This window comes from Neolamprologus multifasciatus, chromosome 13 (genome assembly GCF_963576455.1).
Source record: "Neolamprologus multifasciatus chromosome 13, fNeoMul1.2, whole genome shotgun sequence".
NCBI classification, from domain to species: Eukaryota; Metazoa; Chordata; class Actinopteri; order Cichliformes; family Cichlidae; genus Neolamprologus; species Neolamprologus multifasciatus.
Window position 1 is genome coordinate 21,961,179 of NC_140451.1, and position 26,821 is coordinate 21,987,999.

A 26,821-nucleotide genomic window follows, 5' to 3' on the forward strand; every position below is an offset into this window, starting at 1 on the left:
CAAGGGCTCATGCAGAAGGTTTGGCCAGTGCTTTGCATTGAGCAGGTGCAGCATCCATCTGCCCCTATTTACAAGCATTAAGAACTCTGCCTGACTTAGGAAGTGAAACTTGCCTATATACAGTACTTAATTAGATAGATTATCTCATCTTTGTTTGTTTTTTTAAAGGAAATATATCAGCTGGGACAAAGCCTGATTTGCAGTGTTTTAGCCTGCATGCTAAAACCAGATAGCAGGATAGATACCAGGTTATATCTTTATATTTAGTGAACAGACGTTTAAGTGCTATCTTCTCATCTATCTCTTGGCAAGAATGTAAATACCTTTTTTTAGCTGTTGCAGTTTTTAAAGGTTCATCTTAAGTCTTTTAAGTAGAAGCGGTAAGAAATGACAGAAATGGTGTCTTGATCTTCTACGCATTTCCTAATAACTGTCAAATTTTTCCCATCTTTGTTTTTATCACAGCATAAAAGGCATGCTCAGAAGACAACCAAATATGTCGAGCTGATCATTGTTGCAGACAACAGAGAGGTAATGCACCTACTTGCCTCTCTTCGCAAATGCAGTTTTTGACCAGCAGAGACGACACACTGAAAGCCCACAATCCTTTTGTGGTATAAGCATGAGCTGTAGTAACTATGGAATAGATCCCACTGGAGCTACAGAGAGGGATGAGTGTGCAACAAGCAGTGTGGTCTCTTTTCTGACAGGAAGTTCTTTTTTCAATTTCCCAGCAGAGCAGACAGGAAACGGGGAAAAACCATGTGGATAGTGAATAGTCTCCCATAAGCACTGAAGAGCTATTTGTGGGGCTTCCTCCTGACAGCCCTCTGCTAATGCCACTGACCTGAATGGGAGGAAAGGAAATGAAAGGAAGGATAAGGGATCAAGTATGTTGTTAGGCTTAGATATGCAGTCCAGCATCGGTGCAGTTGGATGCACAGAAGGGTAAAACTGGAAGGTCTGACTTGAGCTGCAATTTGGTTCCAAAGCTTTGCAAGCTGTCGTATCTGCCAGCATACCTGCTCCCTGTGGCCATGCCATTCGCCTCTCTAACACTAGGAGATTTTTCTAGATCCAGATGGTCACAGCTTGACAACCTGCCCAACACGCAGAAAAATGTAGTGCCAGTGAATATTTCAACTCATTCATACAAATCTCTGCTTTTCTGTGTCCTTTTAGTGTGGTTTGAGGGGTTTTCTCTATGTTCTGGAAATGACGGTCTCTTATGTCCTCATGAAACACTTTTGCGAGTGTAATTTCTTCCACTGATTACATGCAATTTTGTTTTCAGTTTCAGAAACAAGGAAAGGACTTGGAGAAGGTGAAGCAGAGACTGGTAGAGATAGCCAATTATGTGGACAAGGTAAAACATCCTCCTCCCCTTTGCACAGGAGGGATAAATCACCTTTTTAAAATAGAAATATTTTTGGCAGCAGAGATTAATGGCACGTCTGCGTGATATATTAATTTCCTACTAAAGCAGCTGACTTTAGTCTGCCTCACACCACTGCCTGAGCTGTGTCTCTATAGCTTACACGCTGTGTAGGCAGATAGATTTACTTTAAGGAAATGGCAAAGACATGATCTTATACTGTCAGAAAAATAAGGCAACGTGTGATTGATTAGGCCTGCTAGGATGAAAAGAATCATACATCAATTAATTGAGTGAACAAAGGTAAAACCCCATTAAACAGCCTCACTTATGTAACAGTCTTATGGACATTTGTGTTTTCTCCATGCTTTTCCATCCTTATTAAAATCTTCTGTGCAGTTCTACAGGGCCCTGAACATCCGGGTGGCCCTTGTGGGTCTGGAGGTGTGGAGCGACTCTGATAAATGTCCCATCACCCAAGATCCCTTCACCACCCTGCACGAGTTCTTAGACTGGAGGAAAGTCAAACTGCTTCCCCAGAAACCTCACGACAATGCTCAGCTTATAAGGTGGACATCTAAATTATTAAATGTAATCAGTTCAATATTTGCACCTAGACTGCATGATGTAGCACATACATCCACCAGGGCATGGACCCAAACAGAAATCAGGATTGAGATTTTCATCTGAATCCTTTCATATTTTCACATCAAGATTATATTTCCCTGTTTTTACTATTTCCATTTGGTGGTTAAGAAGATAGCCTGATAGCCTACCTGGTTATGTTAGGGCATAAATTCCTGGATTGAAAATGTAATGCATTTAATTTGTTAGTAGAATTTAACAGTGCTGCTAACAAAAAGACAGACTGAAACAGTTACATATTCTCCTGACAGGTGTGATATGATTAAACAATCATATTTGGAAAACTAATTGGTAAAATTGAAGTTTTTCACTTATACCATTACTATAAACATGTAATAGCAGTTTTCTCCTCTAAAAGTTCTGTCTCCTACTTCTCTCCTTGTCAGTGGGGTTTACTTCCAGGGCACCACAATTGGCATGGCACCCATTATGAGTATGTGCACTGCTGAGCAGTCTGGAGGTATTGTCATGGTGAGTGTAAAATCTTCCTACTACTCCCAGCATGCCTCCACCCTCCCTTTCCTCTGCGTAGCCTGATTGTATCAGTGCTGACATTGTTCAGATTCAGCAGGCTAACACAATCCAGCCCCGATTTACACGGAAAAGGTGCTCATTGTTTGCTGGAAGGGCACTTGCAGACATGCCTGCCAGGCAAACATCAGCTTGCACATAACAATATGTAAAATGTGTACTCTTAGAAGGATTGCTCTGCAGGCACGCACACTGTTGCTATTTGAAGTCTAACAGTCGTGCAATAAATCTTTTGCGCTGCAACTCAAATGCCTCTTTCAGACCCACGTGTTAAACTGGCTTTCTGTCAAGGTCAGCATTCATCAAACAACAATCCGTCATAAAATTCTTCTAAAGCTGGACAGGTACTGCAAGCTTTGGCGACCTGGTGTTTCGATCACAAATTGGCAGAAGGTTAAACTGATGCTGCTCTTTTATGTGGTAATTACTAGACGTTTTCAGTGTGACTCTCCAGTTTATCAGTGATGTGTGTGGAGCTTCTGTTTGCAATGACAAGCAGGGGTCACTCCTGAATGAGTCCAGTGCAGGCTGAAAGTTCACTTTCTATCTATATAGCACCAAATCACAACAGCATTTGCCACAAGGTGCTGTGAATCATTCTGTTAAAGAGAAACACTAACAATCAGGTGATCAGCTATAAGCAACCATTAGGCGATGGTGGGAAGGAAAAACTCCCCTTTAACAGGAAGACACCATCCATCAGAAGCAGACTCTGCGAGGGGCAGCCATCTGCTGTGACTGTTTGTGATGGAATAGAGAAAAAACAAAGGATAGCATAAAAAGATGGGACAAAATACAAACTATGTGAGAGAAAAGGAAAAACTTAATGGCATTCTCACCTGGGGAATGAAAAGAGTCAAGTGGAGTCAAGTCAATGCTCAGTGTATCATAGGAGGCCTAAGTCTATAGCAGCCCTAACTATACGCTTTATGCTTTATGCTTTATGCTGTCTCCTGAATCCAAACTGGGAGCTGTTTCCAGAGGAGAGGGGCCTGATAGCTACGTTTAAAATCTCCAGGAACAAGCCTGCAGTCTGACAGCAAGGTGCTCTATTGGGGTAATATGGTACTAAGAGGTATTTAAGATTGTTGATTGATTATTCAAGGCCTTGTATATGGGGAGAAGGATTTTAAATTAATTTCCAGAGCTAACAGGGTGCCAATGAAGAGTTGCTAGTAGAATTGGTGGGGCACGGGATTAAATCAAAGGACCTCGACTTTCGAACAGAACCGCATTTACATTTTTATGTGATGAATTGATCTATCTGTGAGTGAATGTCAGCTCTTGCACAGCATGCATTTGAATCAAAAATCCATTTTTACCCACGACTGTGTCGCACCCCTGGTGCACTGAATTTCGACACGTAGTAAATTAGCCGCCTGTTAGGCTCCTCTGCCTTTTACAGCACTTGATATCCGCGCCAAATCACAAAGCGGTTATCATCCCAGTGCCATTATGCCTCATCCCAGATGTGTCCCCCATTAATGGAGATGTTTTCCTCTGGCCGTGGCCGTACTGAGGATTCTCCAGATGTTTGGTTTCCCCATCACTTACATACAGCAGATGGTCTGGACCAAGATTAAAGGGCCACGTAAGCAGTTAGGGGACAGTAAGAGGAGATGAACTGTTCCTCAAACCGTACGCTACAATGTATTAATCTTCCTCAGTGCAGCCTCACTTTTTTGTTTTAGCACAATGCTATATTTTTTTTCTTCCTAAGTCTTTTTGTAAATGATTTTTATGTGGTACAGTATTGTCGTCTGAGAGTTATTTTCACACCCATCATAGCATTTCTTGGTTGCAACCATCTCCACAAATTCTCACCATTACAACAGCAGCTCGTAGCAGCTTCAAAGTAATGGCTGTGGCTGTTGACTCTGATATTACACTTTTTTTGTGAGGGAGCACTCAGCTATGAATTACACGTACACACACACACACACACACACACACACAGTGTAGATGCACTAACCCACTGGTAAACATGACAGTAGCAAAGGAAAGTTTTCCCATCCTTGCTGTGAAAAACCAGGGTGCAGCTCCCCATGATGCTGATCTTTAATCACAGCAGGAAGTGGTTCGTCTTGCCCTTAACATTGACATATGACCTTGTCCTCGAGGGAAGCATGACATTTTCTCATATAAGCTGCATGGCAGAGAACCATGGTAAGATGCACAGTAGTAAATTGGCAGCCTTTCTTTCCTTCCTTCTTTTTTCCCCGAGGTTTGCTTAATTACAAATTCTGAATCTTGCACATTAACACACAGACATTTCAAGGAATATTACAAAATTCATCACTGGTGTTTTATCTGCTGTCACAGATATTTCTGTATTTTCTTTTAGTTTAAACATTTATCCTAACATTTCTTTCCCATTTCAAGCACTCCTCATGGCAGAAGTTGGATTAACCAATTTGCTTGCTCAATGCTCTGGTCTGCACAGCATATTGAGATACTAGAGGTTTGTGCGTAGGCTCATCTGCAACCAGCAGTCACCTACATTACTTATCTCTGTGTAAACCTGCAGAGAGGTTAATGTATTGCTTGACATTAGTGGCACTCATACATAGGCATGCAGTGAGGAATCTGTATTCAGAGTCACAGCTGGAAAAAAATGCATGATACAGTCGGTGATTTTTCTCTTATTTTTTCTACCTTTGGGCAGAGTCAGGCGAAATGTTTTCCCTTTGTTTTCCTTCTTTATGCAAAATAAAGTTTATGAGTTACTGTTGCTTATATCATGTGTACTATACATTCATGAGATTGATATCAGTGTTTTTCTCTTTTGTGTAACTCTTTCTAACAGAAAGAAAAAGAATGGTAATATCAGTTTCATTTTTCAGATAACATTGTGAGAAATGTATGCTCCCCATTAGTCTGTGCATGAAAATGTGTCTGTTTTGCGCTGAATGAAAGGAGATTGTCAAAACCTGTTAGTGATTTTCTTTTTTGTTACAGTTTGCGGAAAATGATGTATTTTATCTAACAGCAGAATTTTGGCAAAATAATAACACATTTTGATTGTAGTCATTTGTCATTGTTTACTACCATTCCCGTTCACCTTGGCACACATGCTTTATACACTACACTGACTTAATATCTCGGTTACCCTCCAAATGCCCCCCATCTCTGTCTGGCTCTTCCCACCAAGTCTGTCTATAAAACTAGCAGAAAGTGAAACTTCCCCCTCTTTTGCGCGTGTCATTCTCCATCTCCGTCTCCCTTGTCTCGCTTATCAATGCAGCACCAAGTCACACAGAGATAGGTTTATAGGGACTTCCTGCAGAAGCTGTCTCCACTGGCAGCAGGTATGATTGGGTCTGCAGGGGTAGTGGAATGGCAGATGAATTCAGGCCTCCATGAGGAGAATGAGTAATAAGAGAAGGACAAAAGGAGCAAGGTGGACAGTTACTGTTTTTTTGAATCTGCAGCTTAAAAACTTCTTCTTTGACAACTCTTCTCTTTTCTTTGCTTTTTTTTTTGTGAGGGATAATTCACTTCAGTTCACTTTTTTGTTGTTTTTCTTTGCTTCTAGCTTCCCTAAATAACTTCACGCATAGTCAAACGCACAAAATTGCACACATTTACCATGTTGGATTCACTTTTTTGTCCATTATAGGATCACTCCGACAACCCGCTGGGTGCAGCTGTGACTTTAGCACATGAGCTGGGTCACAATTTTGGCATGAACCATGACACCCCAGAGCGCGGCTGCGGCTGCAGGATGACCGTTGATCGCGGAGGCTGCATCATGACCCCCTCCACAGGGTAAGATTTTTGCCACCTTTTTTATTTTAATTGGGGGGTTTTTAATCCTCAGTTGTATTACAATGCTACACTTGCATTTAGATTGTAGCTTTAAGCTGATTTGTCCCGCCAAAATCCATATGACATTTTTTTCCCCCTGCACTTGCATTTATCCATCTAGACTGTTTAGCTTGAGAAGCCCAGTTATTCTACAGTTATTCACTGTAGGAATGTCTGCCTTCTCTTGAGTGTAATGGAAAGAGATAGTACTTGCCTTGTATTTCACCAAGTGCCAATAAAAATACTTTTAAACATCTCAGCAGCAATGTCTTTTTTTTTTCCAGAAATCATGACCTAGTTACTCGAAAAGCAAAAAAAAAGGAAAACTCGTGAGCAGTTTCATGTAGGAACTATTTTCTTTCTGTTGTCTACATACACCAACCTAAAGACGTTTGGGGCTAGCTTACATCAGCGCTCGGCTGAGGGGGCGAGGAGTGGGGGTTAATGTTTACATCCTGTCACGCTTAAACTAGGAAGCGCCTTTCAACGTGAGGATATGGGCTCTTTCTTCTGCACAGTGATGTTTGGCATATTGTTCAATAAAAGAGAAAACGGTTCCGACATGAAGCTCCTCACAGCAAAGTTTGTGTATTTTATTTTTTCGTAACCGAGTCATGATTTCTGGAAATAAGCCCTGCTGCTGAGGGTTTGTATTGTGGTTTTTTTCATGTATTTTTGGCACCACAACTTTGAATCCCATTTAGTTCAATAGTATCAAGAGAAGGCAGACATTTCCACAGCAGATATTCTCAAAGCTGGGCAACTGACACCAAAATAATCTAAATGGATAAATATTGTTAAAGGCCAGGGGGTAAAATATGTCAAACCGATTTATAGTTTAACTGTCCACTTAATTTAAGTGCTCATTCTGTTGTGTTCTCTGACAAATTAGTTTTTGAAAACGTGGCTTTTAATTTGAAAAAACACAAATTTAGATAAACTTTTAAAATTGGGACTTGGGTTTTTGCTCTCTGTTGTGGCCACAGCTGGGATACGAGATCAAAATGTTTATCAGCCTAACTTCCTTTGTACCTGAACCAATCAAAAAGCATTCACTGCAGTACTTGCATGGGTGGGATTGATTTCATCTGTACATGATGCTCCATTGTTTATAAGTTGATGAATGAGAAAAGGTTTAAATCACATCCACAGAGAGACACACATGCACACACTTTGGCTTGAGACTAGAGCATCTGCTCTAGCATTCTGCTCGTGTTGCCTGGGTCGCTGAGATAACAGAGCTGCTGCAAGAGATGGACTCTGTGACTGTTAGTAAACAGCGAGCAGATAAGGCGAACCCAGAGCTCAATACCAGATTTCACCCTTGGTCTGGTGCCAGTCTGGTTTGTCTGATGGTGAATCCCGCAAGCCACAGATGAATCAGCATGAATACACTGTGAAGAAGACAAAACCCTGAAATGCATCGTAACTGTTATTATTCAAATATTTGTATAGAGTTTCTAAACTACAAACAAACAAAAAAAAACTAAAATAAACCCACATGCCGACAATAACCCAATCTGTTGCACACATTATCTCTGGGGCAGTTAAATCATACACACATGGGGCTGTGGATTTGTCCATGGAGAATATTGCAGGAAAGGTTGCCAAGCCTTATAAAACATGTGCTGTTGAAGCTTAAAATTCAATTCAGATAAACTTTGAAATGCTTTTTTTTTCTGCCCTCCCCCATTACCTCACACTGAAAGGCCATTAGGAAGAGATGGTTTAATATGGGTATAATCACAGCTAACAATTGCAGCAAAGGGCAGCATAAACACAAGAAAAGTCAAGAAATTGAATAAAAACTGCAGGTGGATAAATGGATAACAACACAAAACAGAAAGATTAATTAAACACAGTTGTTTGCAGTTTGTCGTGTATTTGAAATGACATTAACAGCAATGTGCTAAGACAGGAGAAACGGGGGATCTGAGTTTGAAGCAACAAGCACATTAGGATGAATTTTTGTCTAAATAATTTTACTGACACTTGTTTTGACCTTTTGTCATTAAAAACTAAGCCAAAAAATATTTCAAATAATTTCTAGAACTAAGCAGAGACAAGAAGAAACAAACTGCAGACAAAAAAATTCCATGAAATCTGATAACAGGCACACAAATAATGTAACTTGTATAATGTTTGCCAGAACTGTTCCCAGAAAACTTGAACGACCTCTTACCATATAAATTGAAAGGAGGGAGAAGTTTTCAAAAACATTGCATTCGTGCAACCTCTGGCCTCATCCTGCTGTTTCGTGCTACAACATCTATTAGAGCGAAACATTTTAATGCAGTGCATGTCAGACCCCAGCATACTGACAACATCTTCTAGTGATGTCATGCAGAGAATTTCAAAAAATTACCATACCGCATTTTCTAAAAAAAAAAAAAAAAAAAACTTAATTAAGCAAAACCCCACTTATCAGCACTGTTACATTAGTAGTTGAAAGTGATGATCAGTGACCTTTTACTCTGTTACCCGCTCCTCTGTTTGCCAACCATGTGGAATAAATGCACACGCCTTGATCCGCTGACATTTTGCATGCCGATTTTGTGTTGATACACTGACACAATGTATCAATATTTAGCTTTTAAAATAATAATGTAACAGTGGCGCCCTATGAAGCACCGTGTCCATGAACACGTGTCAAAAAAATTAAGGGGACAGTTTATCACAGGATAACACAAAGCCAGTTAAACTGCAGGGACCTATTTCATCTGCTTTGGTGTAAGTCAGGGGTCGGCAACCTGCGGCTCCGGAGCCGAATGCTGTTCTTTAGTCCTTATACTATACTTATACTAAGTATTTAGCTGAAGTGTATTTTATTTCTGTTAGTTCTTTTTTTAACTTGTTGTTCTAAATTGGAAGATTATTGTGATATTGAAATTAAAAAAAATTATATTCTATTAGTTTTTCATTGCTCAAAATAAGCGTCACACTCGCGGAAGCCAGTGTACCCGCCGAAACGCCGTGCATTTATCGAGACTTTCAACCATTACTATTATGGATCTTCGGATCCACATTATGTCAGCAGCTCCACCGTGAATTATGTTAAAAACAAACACCTCTCATGCCTCACAGATGACAGCTTACAGTCCTGCGTAAAGATGAAAGTGACTTCGTACAGCCCCGATTTGCAGACGCTGTGCGCAGAGGTTCAGGAGCAGAAGTCCCATTGTAAACATATCACGGCAGACCCAACGGTGTTTCCATGAACACGCTTTTCAGCATCTCTTTATTGACCACTTTTCACACACGGTTGACCACTTTTTACGCATACAGCCGGCTGTAGCTTTTCAGCTCACAGCCCAACACACACCAACACAACAGCATAGATAGCACAGAGGTTAAGGCGGCAAGGCGTGATTGCGGGTGCCGCTCAGGTGCGTCCTCCTCCCCTGCAGCGGCGCTGCAGACCACGCCCCGCCACACACATTAACCAGGTAAAATACATATTTAGGCAGAATTTTGCAAATATCTATTTTTCATTTTTTTAGCAGCATAGTGCTTTTTTTCCAAGTATTTTTAAAAAGTCAGGTCAAGGCTCCAAAAGCCCAAAGGCGATATAAGGGTGGCGGCTCACAACAGTTTTTGTTTGCTACATGAATCATTTTAGTTCAGCTGGGTGTCTTTCCTTTTGTTATATTTCTTTAAGAGTTCAAAATGTGTTAATTACATAAATAAAATGTAATTTTCTCTGTAGCACTTCATGGATTTCATAAGTAACACACCTTAGTTGTTCACACAAAGCATAAAGGTAAAAAACAACATATACAGTGTTATCTTCATTTTAGATGTCAAAAAGTATTTGCGGCTCCCAGTGTTTTCTTATGCGTGGAAACCGGGTCCAAATGGCTCTTTGAGTCTTAAAGATTGCTGACCCCTGGTGTAAGTGAAGGTGACAGCAGGTGCGCTGGACATGCAACAAGACCCCAGAAAGAAAATGGTTTTGCAGACCATGTTTTCTCCTTATCTCTTCTGACTGATTTTCTCTAGTTTTGCATTTTTGGTAGTGTCCTTGTCAGTAGTCGTAGCATAAGATAGTACCTGGAGCCCATTCAGGTTGCACAAGTTGTCCAGCACCTATACCTGCTGAAATAAGGTTTGCTGTGTCTCCCAGTCTAATCTTACGCATTAGGAGGAGACACCAGGAGACAGACCCTTGCATGAGGAGGCCAGAGAAGGATTGATATCTGCTCCTTTGTATGTCTGGGGGTACTTTCATTTGCACCAGAGCATTGGATTAAATGGGTGTGTTTACCAACTGGACAGACTGATGTCTGATGATCAAGCTCATAAGTGTTCACTTAATTTTTTTAGTAGTTTATTTTATTGTCTGGGCTAAATCTATTCAGCCGCCAAAAAGAAAGATGAGATTTGGTTAAAATGTGACTTCTAAAAGAAGACATCCCAGGGTGCCGCTTTAGTTTGCCGGGTCGAGTAGGCAGCCCAAATCCCACAAGGACACCGCAGAGGCCCTGAGATGTTCTCTGCATGTTATTCCCCTGCTCTCTACCCTTCCTTTCCTTTTTGCATCACTGTCCTGTTCAGCAAAAATTACCCCAAAATACATCTTTAAATAAATGACAACATTTTTCTAAAAAGTTAAAAATTGTGTTCTTTATAGGATTTTATAAAAAACCTGAATTAACCAGCTTTCACCTTATCTGCCTAATTTAATGTGAATTCATTGCCTAAGTAAATAACTAACTATTAGCTAAAGAGCTCAAGAGTCTTTTATTTTTGGTGGAGACCAAACTTTAGCTAAAAGGAGAGGACGTGTTGAGTCGCCTTGTTACCTTCTCCAAATAAATGTTGCTCTCCACATGCTGGCTAGAAATGTTTAGGATCATCAGTATTGTTCTTAATGTTCTGCTCCTTCCAAAGCCAAAACTGCATAAGTGCTTCAAACTCATAAAAGGTTTCTATATAGACTCCAATTAATTTGCATGTAATATTAAGGGTGATTAACTCTGTTGCCGACACAGCATTTCTGTCCCGACAGTATCCGTTCTGCAGCATCTGTCTCTGCTCGTAGTCTGAAGTTTGTCATGGGAAACATTTTGCCAGCGTTTGCGAGCCTGCTTCGAATATAAAAATTATGAGTTCAAGCTTGACTTAGCCGGCTATCTCCTAAATTGAATTTCCTAAACTATCAGCCCAAATTCAGTTTCCTGTTAACAAAACCAATAATTTCACAAACCAATCTAGATCTCATTTCCCTCATCACAGATCTGGTTTTGTTTTTTAATATTAGCAGCCTCCTTTGACCCTTGGTTCATATGCCTCCAGAATGTTAAGCACATCATTGTAAAGCAGTGTAGGCTGTTTGACTGTGTGTTTGGGATAGTCTCATGTTAGACTTGCTAATGGAGGAGAAGACAGGCTGCATCTAAATGACGTGATTATCAGTGACGCTGCCAGCTGCAATCAGGGCCAGGGCACACAGAGAGAGATCCGCAGAGAGGTGCTTTATGCATGGATAGACGGGTGGAGCAGGAGAGCTGCGGTTTCATTCGTCTTTTATCTCCCTCAGTGGCAAAGCAAGAAGGGAAACACAAAAAGAGATTGAGGTGAGAGCAAAAGACAAACATTAAAAAGATGACAATGAAGGAATTATTTGGGGTAAACATGAAAACCAGCGATGGGCTTGTGGCCATAGAGACTGGCCGTGGGAGATTTGTGTCTTAACAAGTGAAACTGTGAGGTGCTGAGGAGAGGAGAGTTTTACATGGACGTTTTGAAGCAGGAGTGTCTTCTTTAGAAATTGAGCCAAGAGTTGCATCATATGAACGTGGACAGAAAGCTCAGAAGTACTTTCCTGTGTCTATATGTGTAACTGGGTAGTCTGATGAAGCACAGCAGGGGTACTATGGCTGGATTTTGAGGCCAAGAGGTGACTGCTTTGTCAAGATAGTACGAAGGACCTTGTGTGACTTTTGTCACTCTCTTATAAGTAGAAGAGTCCAAAACTGGGGTGAAGTGGGACAGTACAGAAAATCTGAAGAAAGAGAGAGAAAGCTGGTAAGAGTGCTAGTGGGTAAATGTAGGAAGTGTGGCTTGTGCTTTGTTTGTTTTCTGGATTTTTAATCACAGTAGGCTCTGTCTGGTGTAGCAGCTTAACATTTCCCAAAAGGTCAAACATGTCTCTCCTGTTTAGCCTGGGCTAGATGCATGTCAGTCTGCAATGCAGTTTAGGAGAGCAGCAGAGACAGTCCAGTGTCAGTCAAAGGCCCCATAAACAGTAGAGCCCTTCATAGCCTTCATTTAACCAGTGCCTCTTCCGTCTACAGACCTTCCTAAGTCCAGCACCTGACTGACATTTCCTCATCCTCTCAACCTTCTGACATGATCAGGCAGGAATCATCCGCTCGCCACATTCCAAAATAAGCTCCTTCATGTACTAAAGATGGTCTACCTTTAACTCACTACAGTGTCGAACCATTTTGTAACTCAGAATGAAAAAAGCTGCAATTTTTGCTCCTTTTCTTGCCTTTTAAGTGAGCAATTTTTTTGTGTTAAAAGTTTCCAGCAGGTTTTACTGGAAGTCAGGCAAGCATTCACACCGTATAATCAGCTTGTGTGCCATTTTGGAATCTTTTAATTATAAAAGGGTAGTTTAAAATGCTTTATATGCAATCAGTAAACTCAGTTTTTTAGGAATTCTCATGTAAAGTAGCAATCATATCTTTTTTGCAGCCATGTATAAATCAGCCAGCCTGATTGCTCAAGTCCGACAGAAATCTAATCGGTATGCACTGTGCAGCGGTCGCCAGGAATCCTTTGGCCTGGCTAATTTCGGAGCACCAATTTTGTGCTATTAAGTTGCATTATTGGGAAAGTAGGCTTTAGTCATTTTGGAGCTTGAGCCTTACCGGGTTAAAAAAAATTTGACATGTCAATTTGTCGTGTCAATTTGCTGCTTTAGTTTTGACAATTCTCTGTACTTTCATTGAGTTTGACACTCTGTAAGATCAGTCTCATGAAATCTGTGTCAGACTGTGCTACCAGATAGTGCGCTGGTGAATGTCATGGCGAATTGTGCTAGAAATAATAAGGAAGTGGTGAAGAGTTTTGAATCTGTTTGGTTTATATAAAACGTGGTGCTTATGATCCGTTATGCTGAGCAGCGTCGTCTGTCGTTGTAATTGGTCGTTTTACGCTGTGTTCTGATTGGATGGTTTGTAGACATGGAGCGTAGCAGCATTCACATTGGGATTATTCGGCTCTAAATTTTGCTGCAGGCTGTCTTTAGTCAGCAAATCAGCCATCCTTGGACGTATCTTCCAGTGTAATCAAGAGTCGCTGTTTTGGATTTCCAGCCATAGATTTTGCTACATTTCTCTCACAAATGAAAACCTGCATTTCAAACAGGCTTAGACCACACAGTAAGGGGGAAAGTTTATTCCCCGGGCTTTTTAGAAATGCAACACTAAATCACTGTGTTGCATCTTTACGTCAATCCAGTGTTTCACTTGATAAGTGGGTCTGTCACTCATGTTATGCATAAGGCAGATCACTGGATCACGTACATCATTAAGTCCTCTAAGTACCGAGTGACTGAACCCTGATGAGTGGAGGAAGGAAGGGTAAAGAAGTTCTGCACTAGATTCATGCTTTATTCATGTACAGCATGCTCACAGTGCCTGCAGATAAACTGTTACCACCTGGAGAAACGGGAAAATCTTAATTTGCTACTTTTTTTACCTTCTAATCTTCCAATGCTTTGTTTATATATACAGTTTGTTTACCTGCACTGAAAGAGCGAGAGTTAAAAGGCCGATTGCAAAAACGGGCTTTTACTTAGCTTGGCCTTGATTACTAAGATGATCTTTGCTAGTTCCAGTCTTTTAAGTGAGTAGAGTAACACGTGTGACCATGGCAGTCACCTGGCACTGTGCACCGTCTTGCTAATTTGTCATATCTGATTTGCAGTGACTGTGGAGGATCAAAAGAAAAGAAAAGACAGGATGCTTGAAAGACCTGTACTGTCAGCACAAATATACTGGCTGCCATTCAGTCGAACTTGATAACAATCAAGTAAAAGCAGTGGACTGGGAAATAAATTATTATTCTGACCTGGGCTCAGAAAATGTTTCGAAGAGAAGTGGAAAAATCTCCTGAGTGAATAAAGTAATGAAAGACATTTTTTTACTAAAAAAAATCCATCCAGCTTGCTATTCAAAAAATGTTGATATACAGCATCAGCAAAGTAATTGCTGATGTTTTAGAGAGTTTAGCTAGTTAGATCAATATGGAAAGCGACAGAACAGATCAGGTGCAGCATTTAGTAAGTTCTCATCAGAATTAAAACCTCAATCAGCTCCTCGTCACTGCACATGTTAAGTGGATTTATTTTTAGCATGTAGAAAAACTGAGATACACTGTTGAAACTGCATTTCTTATTCTTCTATGAATTAGGATTTAATGTGTAGTTAAACGTCTTTATACATTAAACTTCTCAGCCTACTTAAGATCAAAGTGGACTGTATGTGGCCCATGATGGAAAATGAGTTTGACATCCCTGACCTACCTGAAGATCCCAGACTGCACCTCATGTTCATTTTAAAGTAATCTCTTGTAACAGAAGACTTTAAATAAATTGCAAAAGATAAAATTAGAATTCAAATCTCGAGGCTGTGAACAGATAAGATGCTGCTGTTAGTGTCTTTGGAGTGCTGCTAGACGGATATGTGTTATTTCTATTTTTTCTAATCTCATAATCTACCACCAATGTGTCAAAACGTCAGGTAGAAGAGCATGATGAGGTCTAGCAAAAGTGATGTGTGTCTGCAAAGATACCCCAGGCATGCCTTTATCCATAGATTAGATCTGAACAAACAGCAATTAAGCCCAGGCAACAACTAAAGACTCCTGTTAGTAAATTACCAGGGGGGCATATTTCTAACCCTTCTACCTGCTCTGAAATCAAAAGCTATAAGTTGAGAAATAAACAAATCCTCTCCTATAATAAAAGAAGCATGAGACAGAAAATTATACGTGTTGTTATTAGATTTTTATTAGATTAACCGTAACTGCTTTGCCACAATAAAAATATTAGATGTTTTCATCCCTACACTGCTACTGCTTGTCAGTGAAATGTATTTTCCTCAGTCAGAAGCAAAGATTCATAAGGCTGTACAACACTGATGAGATTAGGATCTTTAACAGTGTGTGGTATTCACATTGCAAATGACATATTTGCCTTTCAAACAGTAATGACAGCCAGAACGCATGTGACTAATTAGATTTTGTATAACTCTTATGAGCAGCCAAATTAGTTCCACCCCAGCAAACTACACCTGGAGAGGGTGCAGGGCTTTAAACCAGTATTGTCCAGGGAAACCTACACTCTCTGCTCGGCTAATTTCTTGGACAGCGGAGCAGCCGTGTGGTCTCAGCTGTAATAATGCATACGTTTGATGTGGATCTGTTGCAAACTAAGATCTGCTCATTGGAGCCATTCCCAGAGTAGGTTTACAGAAAACTACTTGCATGCTTCTGTTGACCTTACTCGGTTTGATTTCTTATTATTGAAGTTGTTTTTTTTTTACTGTGCTCCTTACACAGAGCTGCAGATGCAATGAGGGTGCACAAATATATATATAGAGGAATAAACAATTTAATGCAAGTGCAGCAGAGATTTTAGCCTTAAAAACTTCACTAAGGATGTTTTTTTCCTCTCAACTTGATCTTAGATTTTTTCTTATGTAGCGTAGTTTATTTAACACTGAAGAGAAATAATATATTTGAAACCACATTTTTAAGAGTTTTACATAAAGTTCACCAGCGAGCCACTGCACTGAAACATTTTCTCTGCTTCTTGCCTGCATCACATACCCAGTGAACAGTAATTTAATGTTTTCTTTTCCTGTTCACATAAATTAATTTCCGTTCTCTGGTTGAAAGTTGCAGACATTCACCCAGAGGCACAGAAACACTTGAGAGGCATCGCTACAGATTCTGTCTTTGATTGTGCATTCGTGCTCATCTGCGTCTGGACAGGATGCCGCTTTGTTGTTTCTGTTCATTGTCATAAAGAGCCGCATCGGGCCGTGGGTGACAGAGATATTCTCACAGCATCCTTGGGCACCCTGTCGGGTTGACACCGCATCTGTTGCCAGGATGGAGTGGGCAGCTGTTACCTGGAGGAATGTCAGCTGCAGATTAGCGTCACAGCTCAATTATCAAAGCCCTGTTGATACACATCATTGGCCACGTTAGACATCACTTAAAGGCAGATAATTTAGAGCAATTTCTTGGCTCCCACTATGCCCGCTCGAGGTGCCCTTTACTTTAAATAGTCAAGCTTATAAGTGACGGAGCGCATCTTGCACAGAGTTGCATTTAAGCGGCTTAAATGTCATTCTACTTATTCTAACCCCCATCAATAAGATTACATTAGGCTCTCTTTCTAGCTCACGTGTAGTTTTTATTCTATTTTATTATTTAACCAGTGGGAGGGCTAATCAGTGTTTTTTAGTAATGATAGCAGACACAAGCTTTAGGCTTCAGGGATAATAAAGTGTGTTTTCGGTTACGAGAATAATCAATGATCAAGCTTTTGTCTCAGACAAAGCATAGCTGTAGACACGCTGGTTCTCACTCGTATTTTCTTGACATTACATTTATCCTCTGGGTTTTTCTAATACTTTCCATGTGGGTCTAATTTGATCCAGAGAAGCTGTATTTTCCTCCATGAGGAAATGCTGCTGACAACTGTCCCAACTTTTTCCATTAATGCCAATTTATTGAGAACGGGCTCTCCTTACACCTCATGTACACTCCGTCTCCTTTCCTGAAGCAAGCCTGCGTTCTGTTATCAGAAGCAGACTGTGCTATTTACAGGGGGCTTGGTCTGCACTGTGCTGTGTGGTTTGAACTGCATAGCCTGTCTGTCCTTGATTTCATGCATGGTTATCCACACACAGGACAGCAGAGCTTGTTTTCTGAGTACCTTATGGCGGTAAAAAGACTCTAACAAGTGGCTTATGTGAGCAGACAAGGGTGGACAGAGACAGGCTGATTGGCTTCTTGTGTCTCAGAAATGAAAGCAGTCGACATTCAAAGGTGAACAGTGTAAGTGTAGTGGAGGCATCTTCACCCAGGATTGACTGATTTTCTGTGTTCTTCAGAAAGATTTATGTGCATGTATCGGCCGATACCGATATGAAGCCAATCTAGTCTGTTTTTTAATCAATAAAACTGTTTTTTAAACATCTTTCTGCATTTTGTATAGTCCAAACTCATGTTTAAAAAAACACTAAAGCTATTCTGTTATACCTGTATGCAAAAAATACACTATACCCAAAATATTTCATAGTTCAGCAATACTAATCAATCTAATAAACTTAAACCTACTCCAGCCTCCCTATTCTGGTATTTTAAAGAGTAAACAACCTAACTAATAGGGTTGCAAACTCCCAGCAAAAAAAAAAAAAATAGGGAACCACCCCCCACCTCATGATGCTTAATCGACGTAATCAACTTTAATTTGATGCAGTTAAAAAAATGCACAGAAATCAATTATTTTTCAAGAATAATTAAATAGATTCGACATCTTTCTTCAACAGAATTGCAGACTGCACAGATGGTATCTTCCCAAAGGAAAAAGTACCATAGCTTACTAGGGTATATTAGACTTAATAGTTACTATATACAGTAATGGACTTCTATACATTTTACATCAGATTAAAACTTTGGGTGTAAGATTCAGATAATTATTTATTAAAAGCTAGATATTTTAAATGAGAATAAGAAAGAAAAGTATGTCTTTGTGCCCCCCTTTTCCCTGTTAATGCCCTATCGGCCCCCCTGGCTGAACTTTGCTAGATCCGCCCCTGCACAGTTACCAGCCGTCAGCCGCATAGAAAAAGATCCTGGTGTACAAAGTAATATTAAATAAATTCTAACAACAGCTTATCAAGCTTAAACATGCTGCTGTTGTTCAGCCGCTGGTTTCCTCTTTCTGGCGCGAAGTGGGCGATAAACAAAGAAGAGAGACGGACTCGCGACAGAAAAGCCAATCAGCTGATAATTAATCAGTATGTAATTTGCACCAGAGGTACACTTCAACTGTACCTCTGGTGCAAATTACTGACCTCTGTCATCATTTTAAGTGGGGGAACTTGCACAATCGGTGGCTGACTAAATACTTTTTTGCCCCACTGTGTGTGTGTGTATATATATATATATATATATATATATATATATATATGTATATGTGTGTGTGTGTGTGTGTGTGTGTGTGTGTATATATATATACGCAGAGTCCATTTCCATTGAATGCCTCCACCCTTATCTCAAGCCCCCTCAGGAGGAGCTTCACTATAGTCAACTAACAACAGTGAAATATCCATGCAGTTGCAACAGCCAAATCCCCCTTAGGCAAAGGCAAAGCATCACACATCCCTACCCCCCACCTCTGTCCACTGCCAGGCCCCACAAACATATTCTGTGTAATGTTGAATTTTCACAAATCTGCCCTGTCAAGCCTCAAGCTTTGCAGACAGCCTCCACACCCCGTTGCGTTTGAAGACCCCAGTCAGTCTATCGCTGCATAAGTACGTGTGTGACATGTTTCTTTCTGATGTCAAGCTTTTCAAGCATCCAATGCCAGCTCCTTTTCTCCGTGCCACGTCTGCCAATCCTCTCCGCTAGCCATCGCTCCCTGCCACCCCATATCCTCCTCTCGTCCTCTTTTTTTTTTTTTTTTTGAAGCTCGAGTGTGTCCCTCGATGAGCTGTGTGAGCTCTGAGATATCCATTTTACACCCCAAAGCCTGCCTTTCTCTGAGTGTTTTTGTGATGCTGTTCCTGTTTGTTTGCTGGCATGAAGAATGTAGCTGGAGTCTCGGTTATGTTGCTATTGTATGCTGGGTTGTAATGCAATATATCCTCTGGGTTGTGTTTTATTCTGTTAGCATGTTTACTATTCAAGCCTTAACTGAGAGTCCAAACTTGACACAGGACATATAAAATGATAAAAATGTCTATTTTTTATTGTTTTGCAAATCCTGAGGGTCATTTTGAACTGATTTGTCCCGTTTTAGTCATTCCCTGCCTTTTTCTTTTTTAGCCATTTGGGATCTGTTTAGATGTTTTATGTCACTTTATTTGCGTCTTCATGGTTGGTTGCTGCCTCTTTGCAGGCTTTTTGCCACTCGTGACCAAATCTCTGTCCCTACTCCTGTCCAAACAGCAAGATTTTTACCATATTTCTATCTAGTCCACGATTTATTTATTCCTGATCTCCCTCTAGTTTTTTTCCACTATTTGTCCACTCTCCTTTGGTGGCAACACTGTGCACGAATCCTTTCCTCTGTCCTACTTTTCTGCATTTTATTTATTTTCTTTTTTTTTCAGTGTCAGTCCCTCACCTCCTTCCATGCCCTATTTATCTCTTTGGTTTGTGGAGTCGCAGGAACTCACTCCAACAGGAGGGGCCGTTTCCCCGGGCTTCACAGCTGTTATTGGCATATCACGCAGTTTCATCTTTAAAGTCATAACACTTTCTTCCTTTCTATAAGAAATTCCATTTCTTTCCTCGCTAAATTAGACGTTAGTCAGCACTTCAGGTAAGTGATACTAGGGAATGAAATTAATGCGGTAGAAATGATATGGTTTCGGGCTTGGTATTTCATAAAGGTTTCACATGCGCACATGCTCAGACACAAATCCTCCACATCCCAGCACACCACACCTCTTCCATCCAATCAGTTGCTTAAAGTGTCCCTCTCTAACCAGGATATGACTCTTGAAAATGTAGCTGCCAGAGAAAATGTTTATATTGGACATCTCAAGGACCATTTATGTATCATGTAGGATAGAAAATCCATCGAGATGGAGTTCATATAATACCAGTAGACCATTAAATTTGTGTGAAAAGACCTCTCGAGTGAGCAGATTGAACAAAGGCTGCAGTGAATACTTTGTGTTTTTTGCCCAGTAGAGTGATTGAGTTCACTTTTCTTGACATATTTTTTGTTAAAGGCACACATCAAGGAGTTTTATCTTTGTGGAATTTGTATTAATGCTCTCCATTCTTTCATTTTGTTCAGCCTTCTTCCTACATTCTTGTTGCAGGTATCCCTTTCCAACCGTGTTCAGCACATGCAGTAAGAAGGACCTTGCCGCCAGTCTGGAGAAAGGCGTGGGAATGTGTTTGTACAACATGCCCGAGGTCAAGGTGCTTTACGGAGGCCAAAAATGCGGCAATGGCTATGTGGAGGAGGGAGAAGAGTGTGACTGCGGGGAGCCAGAGGTAAGGTCAACGCAAAAGGCATTCAACCACACCTGCACCATTGGAGTGAATCAATCTCCACCTGCGTGGTTACCACTGAACAGGGCATGTAAAGCTAAATGTGAAAATGCATAGAAAGCAAATGTTTTCAGTCAATCTTCCCCTTGGTGAGTTTGGAGAATCGAAATTCAGAAAAATAAAAGAGTATCCCTTTCTCCAAGATGCCCAAAAACCTCCCAAAATATTCTCTGCTTATAGTAAACAATGTCTTCAAATCAATATGTTTATTCCCAAATGTAAGAAATGACTGGTTGTGAATGAATAATGCAAAAAAACAAAACAACTTTTGTGCACTTGTCTTACTTGACATTTCCCTTGCAAACTGTGCTTAATGGAAACAATGTTACTGTCCTATAAGCAATCGTCCACGACCACTGAAAGTCTCAGCCACGCACTCAGACCCCTAAAACAAACCACAACAAACTTCCAAGTTAAACTTTCTCTTGACCCTGAAATGTGTTTTTATGACTTAAAAGCAGAGAAATCTAGTAAGCTGGAAAAAAACATACCAACCCAAAAACCAGCAAGCCACCCAAGGCTTCCTGTGTAAGTGTTTTATTTACATCACACCTTCTCTTGATTTCCCACATGTGTGGAGCGAGGCTCTGACAGGCCGCTCGGGTGATGCCATATCCCTGCTGAAGGCCCATTAATCAAACCACTGTATAACAGTGTGACAAAGGAAACAAACAAATCAGGTTGAGGCTGAAACACATTTTCTTTGGCTGTACCAGCTAAAGTCTGATGCACGCATCCGTGCACACATTGTTTCTTTCTCATGTGCACGGCAGGATACCCTACCCTGTTAAGGGAAGTGAAAATCGCATGTGGGCAGCAGGTAACACTGTTGTAGCCAAACCAGCTGCTTGGAAATCACAGGAAATATAGTGAGGAATATATCACTTGAAATTCCTGCTCAATATACAATGAAAATAGTGACAAATGCCCTTCAGAGGCATTTGCTAAGTCCATTAATTATCTTTGTACAGTGCAGAAAGTCATCTTGAGAAGCTGGAACCACTAAATGCTTGGCACTTTCCTTATAAATGAACTATCATATCTACATCCTGCACATATTATTGCCCCATATTTAATGATGTACTTCTCAGTCATCAATTTCTAAACTGTTAATCAAATTCAGGATTGCATAAGTGCTGGAGTCTACCCCAGCTTTTAATATGGCTCTCCAACAATTAGCTTGTTTTAAACTCCAATCAGACTGACACCGTGATTATAGCCTCTTCCAAGTTATATCCTAAAAAAACACTCGCTTCCTTTTGCTGCAAAATCTTAGCGTAATATTTGATTCCTCTCTGGTCTTCGACTTCCGTGTAAAATCTGTTTCATTCCTGTTTCTTTCACTTAAGGAATTCCCTTATAAATTGTGACGATGCTCTCCTCGGCTTAACTGGAGAAAATGATGTATGAGTTAGTCCAGCTTAGATAAACGATCTCTTTCACATGTTCAAGCTGTACGAAATGTCGTTGCCAGACTGCTAACATGTTCTAATAAGCAAGCTCACATTACTCCCAGTAGCATTTAGGATTCATAAATTTAAAATTCTTGTACTCGGATAAAGAGCATTAACTGGACAGGCTCCAGACTGTTGATCCCAGCGCCGAACGCAGGCTCAGAATTGTTTTTGCTGTTCCTCGCATAAAATCAGAAACTGAGGGGGCGGTGCCTTTCAGTCTGTGACATCAAGACTTGAAAACAGTCTCCTACTACAAATAACTCATTTAAAAAGCAGTTTCAAACTTGTTTTTCTTTTATTCTGCACTTTAATCTGTTCTTGTTTTGCTGTCAGTGGCACTTTACTGTACTCTACTGTATTTTATTGTGTTTTTTATGTATTTTAGTCTACTTTAATTTACCTTGTGACTGCCTCTCTGTGAAAGGCACTTTACAAAAAAAAAAAATACTTACTTAGTTTAAGAGAGAGGGTACATGTACAGGTCACATTCACATCTACATCCAATTAAGCTAACATGCATGACTTTGGGCTCTGGGAGGATGCCAGAGTAACTGGAGAGAAGACCGGCACAGAGAGGTCACGCAAACTCAACGTAGACATGATCCCCTCGCTAACCTTCCTGTTGTGAGGCGGTGGTGCTAGCAGTTCCGCAACCTTGATGCCCGTTATGTACTTTTATAACTTTATTAAATTGCTTATAGAAATCTGTGGATCCCTCCATGGGTGTGCCTCCCCAGAAAGTCACAAACCAGTCTTGCTGAATGATGGCAGCATAACGCTCCCCACGGCTTCTCCAGACCTTTTCACGTCTGTCGCAGGTGCTCATGGTAAGCCTGCTCTTATCTGTGAAAAGGACAACAGTGGTGGACCTACCAATTCTGGGATTCTCTGGCAAATGTCAGTAAGGCTCCATGCTGCTAGGCAGTGAGCACATGACCCACTAAAGGACATGACGCCCTCAGTCCACCTTCATGAAGTTTGTTTCAGATTTTTTTGATCAGAAAAACTCACAACAATAGCCTGCAGCAGGTCATTTTGTAGAGCTGTGGCAATCCTTTTCCTCTTCCTCCTTTCACGGAGGAGCTGCTCGTGAGTTACAGACTTTCTACGGCCCTGTCTAGCTTCCCTAGAGTAATTGCCTCCTCCATGATCGTGAGACTCTGTTAGAGACACAGCAAACTTTCTAGTAATGACACATTACTAAATTTCCCGGAGGAACCCACCAGAGGGATTAATAATTTTATCTAATATTACTGTGCCATCCTAATGTTACCAGCGGTGACAAATGCAAATCCAAAATTAGCTTAAAAAAATCAACCTGTGGTAATTTCATTAACACCAAAGCTGCTGAAATTGATTAATAACCCCCTCTGCTACTTAACTCAACAGATCAATATCCCAGACGTTTAACTGACTGAATGCTATACTCTGATTAAAAAGTGATCCTTTAATTTTTTTGAGCAGTGTGGATTTCAGTAAGGACAGATCATTTGGACAGAGTGATTTATTGAAGGACAGAGTTTGAGTAGTAAACTGTTTGGCAGTTAAACTCTGATCATCCTACACGATTGGGTAAGAAACCCCTAGAGTGCAGAAGCTGGTGGTGGCAGACTTGATGCAGTTGGAGATGAGGTGGAGGCTTACAAGGCTCAAGACAGGAAATAAACAGTTGGACCAGAGTGATGACGACAGAATTTAGTTTGACTGCGTGGGAAGGCTGGAATGATGTAAAGAATAGACTGGCAGCCCAAATTCCCAGCAATCAAGGCTGACGGGTCAATATAGATGTTTTGCTTTTTTCTTTTTGTCACGGAACTTATGCATAAGCTTATATGTTTTGCCGTTACATTTGCATATAATTAGAATTTCAACTCAAATTCAAACATTCAGGTGAGTTTTGACCTTTAGTTGGCAGAAAAGCCAGAAGCAGTGTAGAGTTTTGTGGCAGGTTAATTAACATTTACCAACTGCAGCTATAAAATGAGATATGAATTGTTGATAACAATCTGTAATCTGATAGATTTAAATGACATTTATTGCCTAGTGGATTTTATACCTTGTTTTTCGCAAGCTCTGTTTACTCTAGAGATCCAAATATAGAGCCATTAGGCTAATACGCTTAAAATACTGACATGTTAAGCAGAAAAGTTCAAATAGTCTTTACTGAAGTTGACATGATGTAATCGCCAGGACAGTCTTCTGGTTGATGTTTTTTCCAATTAAATTACTGCTTTTTTTTTCCTGTTTTCAACTCGCTGAACTTCGACTGACTCAACATTGCGTTTGTTCGATAAGTGCTGTTATTACTGTGTTCTCCATCATTTAGATGGCAGCATATTGTATTTCGGTGAAGTCGTTATGTTTGACCACCAACAAACTAACCATAAATTTTCCATTCGGTAGTTCCATCTCTGCCAGTTTACCTCTTTGTAACCTCCGTGATGTCAGCACACGGGCTTGTGCTTGTTAGATCTGCCGACCCACTTAGTCCAAGAGATGAAAGCAACTTTCTTCTTCCCTCTTAAAAAAAAAAGGCCTACATCAGAGCCGAGAGGTAAACAGCCATAATCATAAAACCTCACATACACTGAAAATTAGACATCCAACAACTCGCCTGCCTCCATCTTCCACCTTCAACACATCTTGTCATTACCTTAGGGCCCCACAGGCTAAACAGCTATGTTGTTTGTTTTTGTGAAATAGTGTGCTTTCTAGCACTGCTTGCACAAAGCTGATGTGTTTTGGGATTCAATAAAAGATAAACATCGACAGATAAACGCCTCACTGGGGATTTTTGTTACGGCGTTACTCCCCATCCAGCTCCTCCTGACACATGCTCTATCGGCTCATTTTCTGCAAGCTGATCTTGTCATTGTGGTAAAGTGTCTACAATCTTCAAATCCCGTTTCTGCTTCTGGCCACGATGCCCTAATAGTCAACTCCGAAACGCGTTTCTGTTATCTGCATCAAATCTCAGCGGAGGTTTTAACACACGCCCTCTTAAGAGCTTCACCTGATTTCTATCTCTTGCTTGTCTTCTGTTTTTTTGAGGGGGCGTATTGCATTAAACACGCTCCTTTCCTTTTTTTTTTCTTTTTTTTTTTCACTACTCTAAATGTCTAAAGAATTTGCCAAATCCAAAACATATGAGCCTGAGTTTATATGTGTCCCTTCGAGGGTCTGCAGGTCAGGGTAGGAATCTCCGGACATCTCCCCTGACCTGGAAGTCTTTATCTGACAGGGAGCAGCCAGCAGTGGATCTTCAGGGAAGTGATCAGGTCCGCATGTTGTTAACTATTTTGTTTTCTTTTCCTCCAGGAATGCATGAACCCGTGCTGCAATGCCACCACATGCACCCTGAAGGAAGATGCTGTGTGTGCCCACGGACAGTGCTGTGAAGGCTGCAGAGTAAGAGATTTCATGCAGTTCTTGGTCTTTTTCACTTTGTCCTTCAACTGTTTTTTTAATTTACATGCACTCATTCGTTCCTAACAGCCAAATAAATTCTGTAAAACCTTTTCAGAGCTTCACTTTTTACAAAAACTTTCTAAAACTCTTAATTCTCGGCAGAAGGTTATGTATGGTTACAGACTTGTGATTTTATTCCAAATTTGTATATCTTACATCAATAGGAAGGTTTCAGTTGAATTCAAGTTCACGTTGGATAGAAGATTTGCTTCGTCTTAAATATTCATGGTTTTTGTTTGCCATGGAAATCATTTTATGTTATCTTTGGTCTTCTCTTTTCAAAAAAAGTACTTGTTGAAAATGTATTCGAAGGATTGCATTTAGAGAGCCAATGATGGCCTTGCGGGATTATACATCTTAAGATATAAGTACTGCAAAGTGTTATTCACAAGATACAGCTTCATGTTTTGTTTTTGCTGCATAAGTACAGTACTGTACAATAATCTAGAGCTACTTTCCAAAAGTGTTTCAAAGTTTTTCGTCAAACCTCGGCTGCTTTTTATTTTATTTTCAGTCCTTTCTTTAACTTAATTGCTTTCAGAGGAATGTTTGTGGTTGTTGTTGTTTGTTAAGCCACTTAACACTGACCTCTGAATTATTACAAGCATAAAAAGTTACCAACCCAAAGGGTGAATTAGTGTTGTGTCTGCACATAACAGACAGCTTAACCAAATAACTTTAGTCACTTTGTTACCAGCAGCCTGTCACAAAAAACCCAATGTGCTCCTATTTCCTTACTTAAATCAATCACAAATGCCAAAGATAACTCAGATCCATCTACTGTTCACCAAAAGACTCATTAGAAATGGTCTCAGTGAAAGGGTGGCTGTTAAGAAGCCATTCTTCAGGAACAGAAACATGGAGAAAAGGCTGGGGTCGACCAGATTACAGAAGAACTGGAAATCAGAGGCAACTAAAGTCATTGAGAGATCCAAGTTTGATTCAAATTTTTAGTTTAACTCCTCATCAGTATGGATGGAGTCGGTCAGGAGAGGCTCTGTCAGGGTTTGGACTGCATTTCACATTTTAGTTGTGGTGTTGGAGATCTTGTTAAAATTGATGCAATAATTAGCACAGAAAAGTATCGTCAGACTGTGAACCACCATGCATCACCATCTTGAAAGTGTTTGGTTGGAAATGGCTTCACCTGCCAGCATGATAATGATCCCAAACACACTGCCAATGGAGTAAAAACATACCTGGGTAAGCAAAATAA

General features: G+C 40.4%; 1 protein-coding gene across 3 annotated transcripts in view; it reads left to right on the plus strand.

The window, feature by feature from the left end:
- adam12b (ADAM metallopeptidase domain 12b) overlaps window positions 1–26,821 on the plus strand; it is an 88,707-nt gene that overhangs the window by 39,474 nt on the left and 22,412 nt on the right. For all 3 annotated transcript variants that reach the window (XR_014877511.1, XM_085182296.1, XM_085182297.1), the window contains exons 7-13: window positions 466–531; window positions 1,295–1,366; window positions 1,775–1,944; window positions 2,407–2,491; window positions 6,171–6,319; window positions 20,446–20,623; window positions 25,456–25,545. Coding sequence is in view for 2 of the 3 variants with exons in the window: in XM_085182296.1 (XP_085038422.1) it covers window positions 466–531; window positions 1,295–1,366; window positions 1,775–1,944; window positions 2,407–2,491; window positions 6,171–6,319; window positions 20,446–20,623; window positions 25,456–25,545 (810 nt within the window). In the remaining variant the exon portion in view is untranslated. The remainder of the gene's footprint in view (window positions 1–465; window positions 532–1,294; window positions 1,367–1,774; window positions 1,945–2,406; window positions 2,492–6,170; window positions 6,320–20,445; window positions 20,624–25,455; window positions 25,546–26,821) is intronic.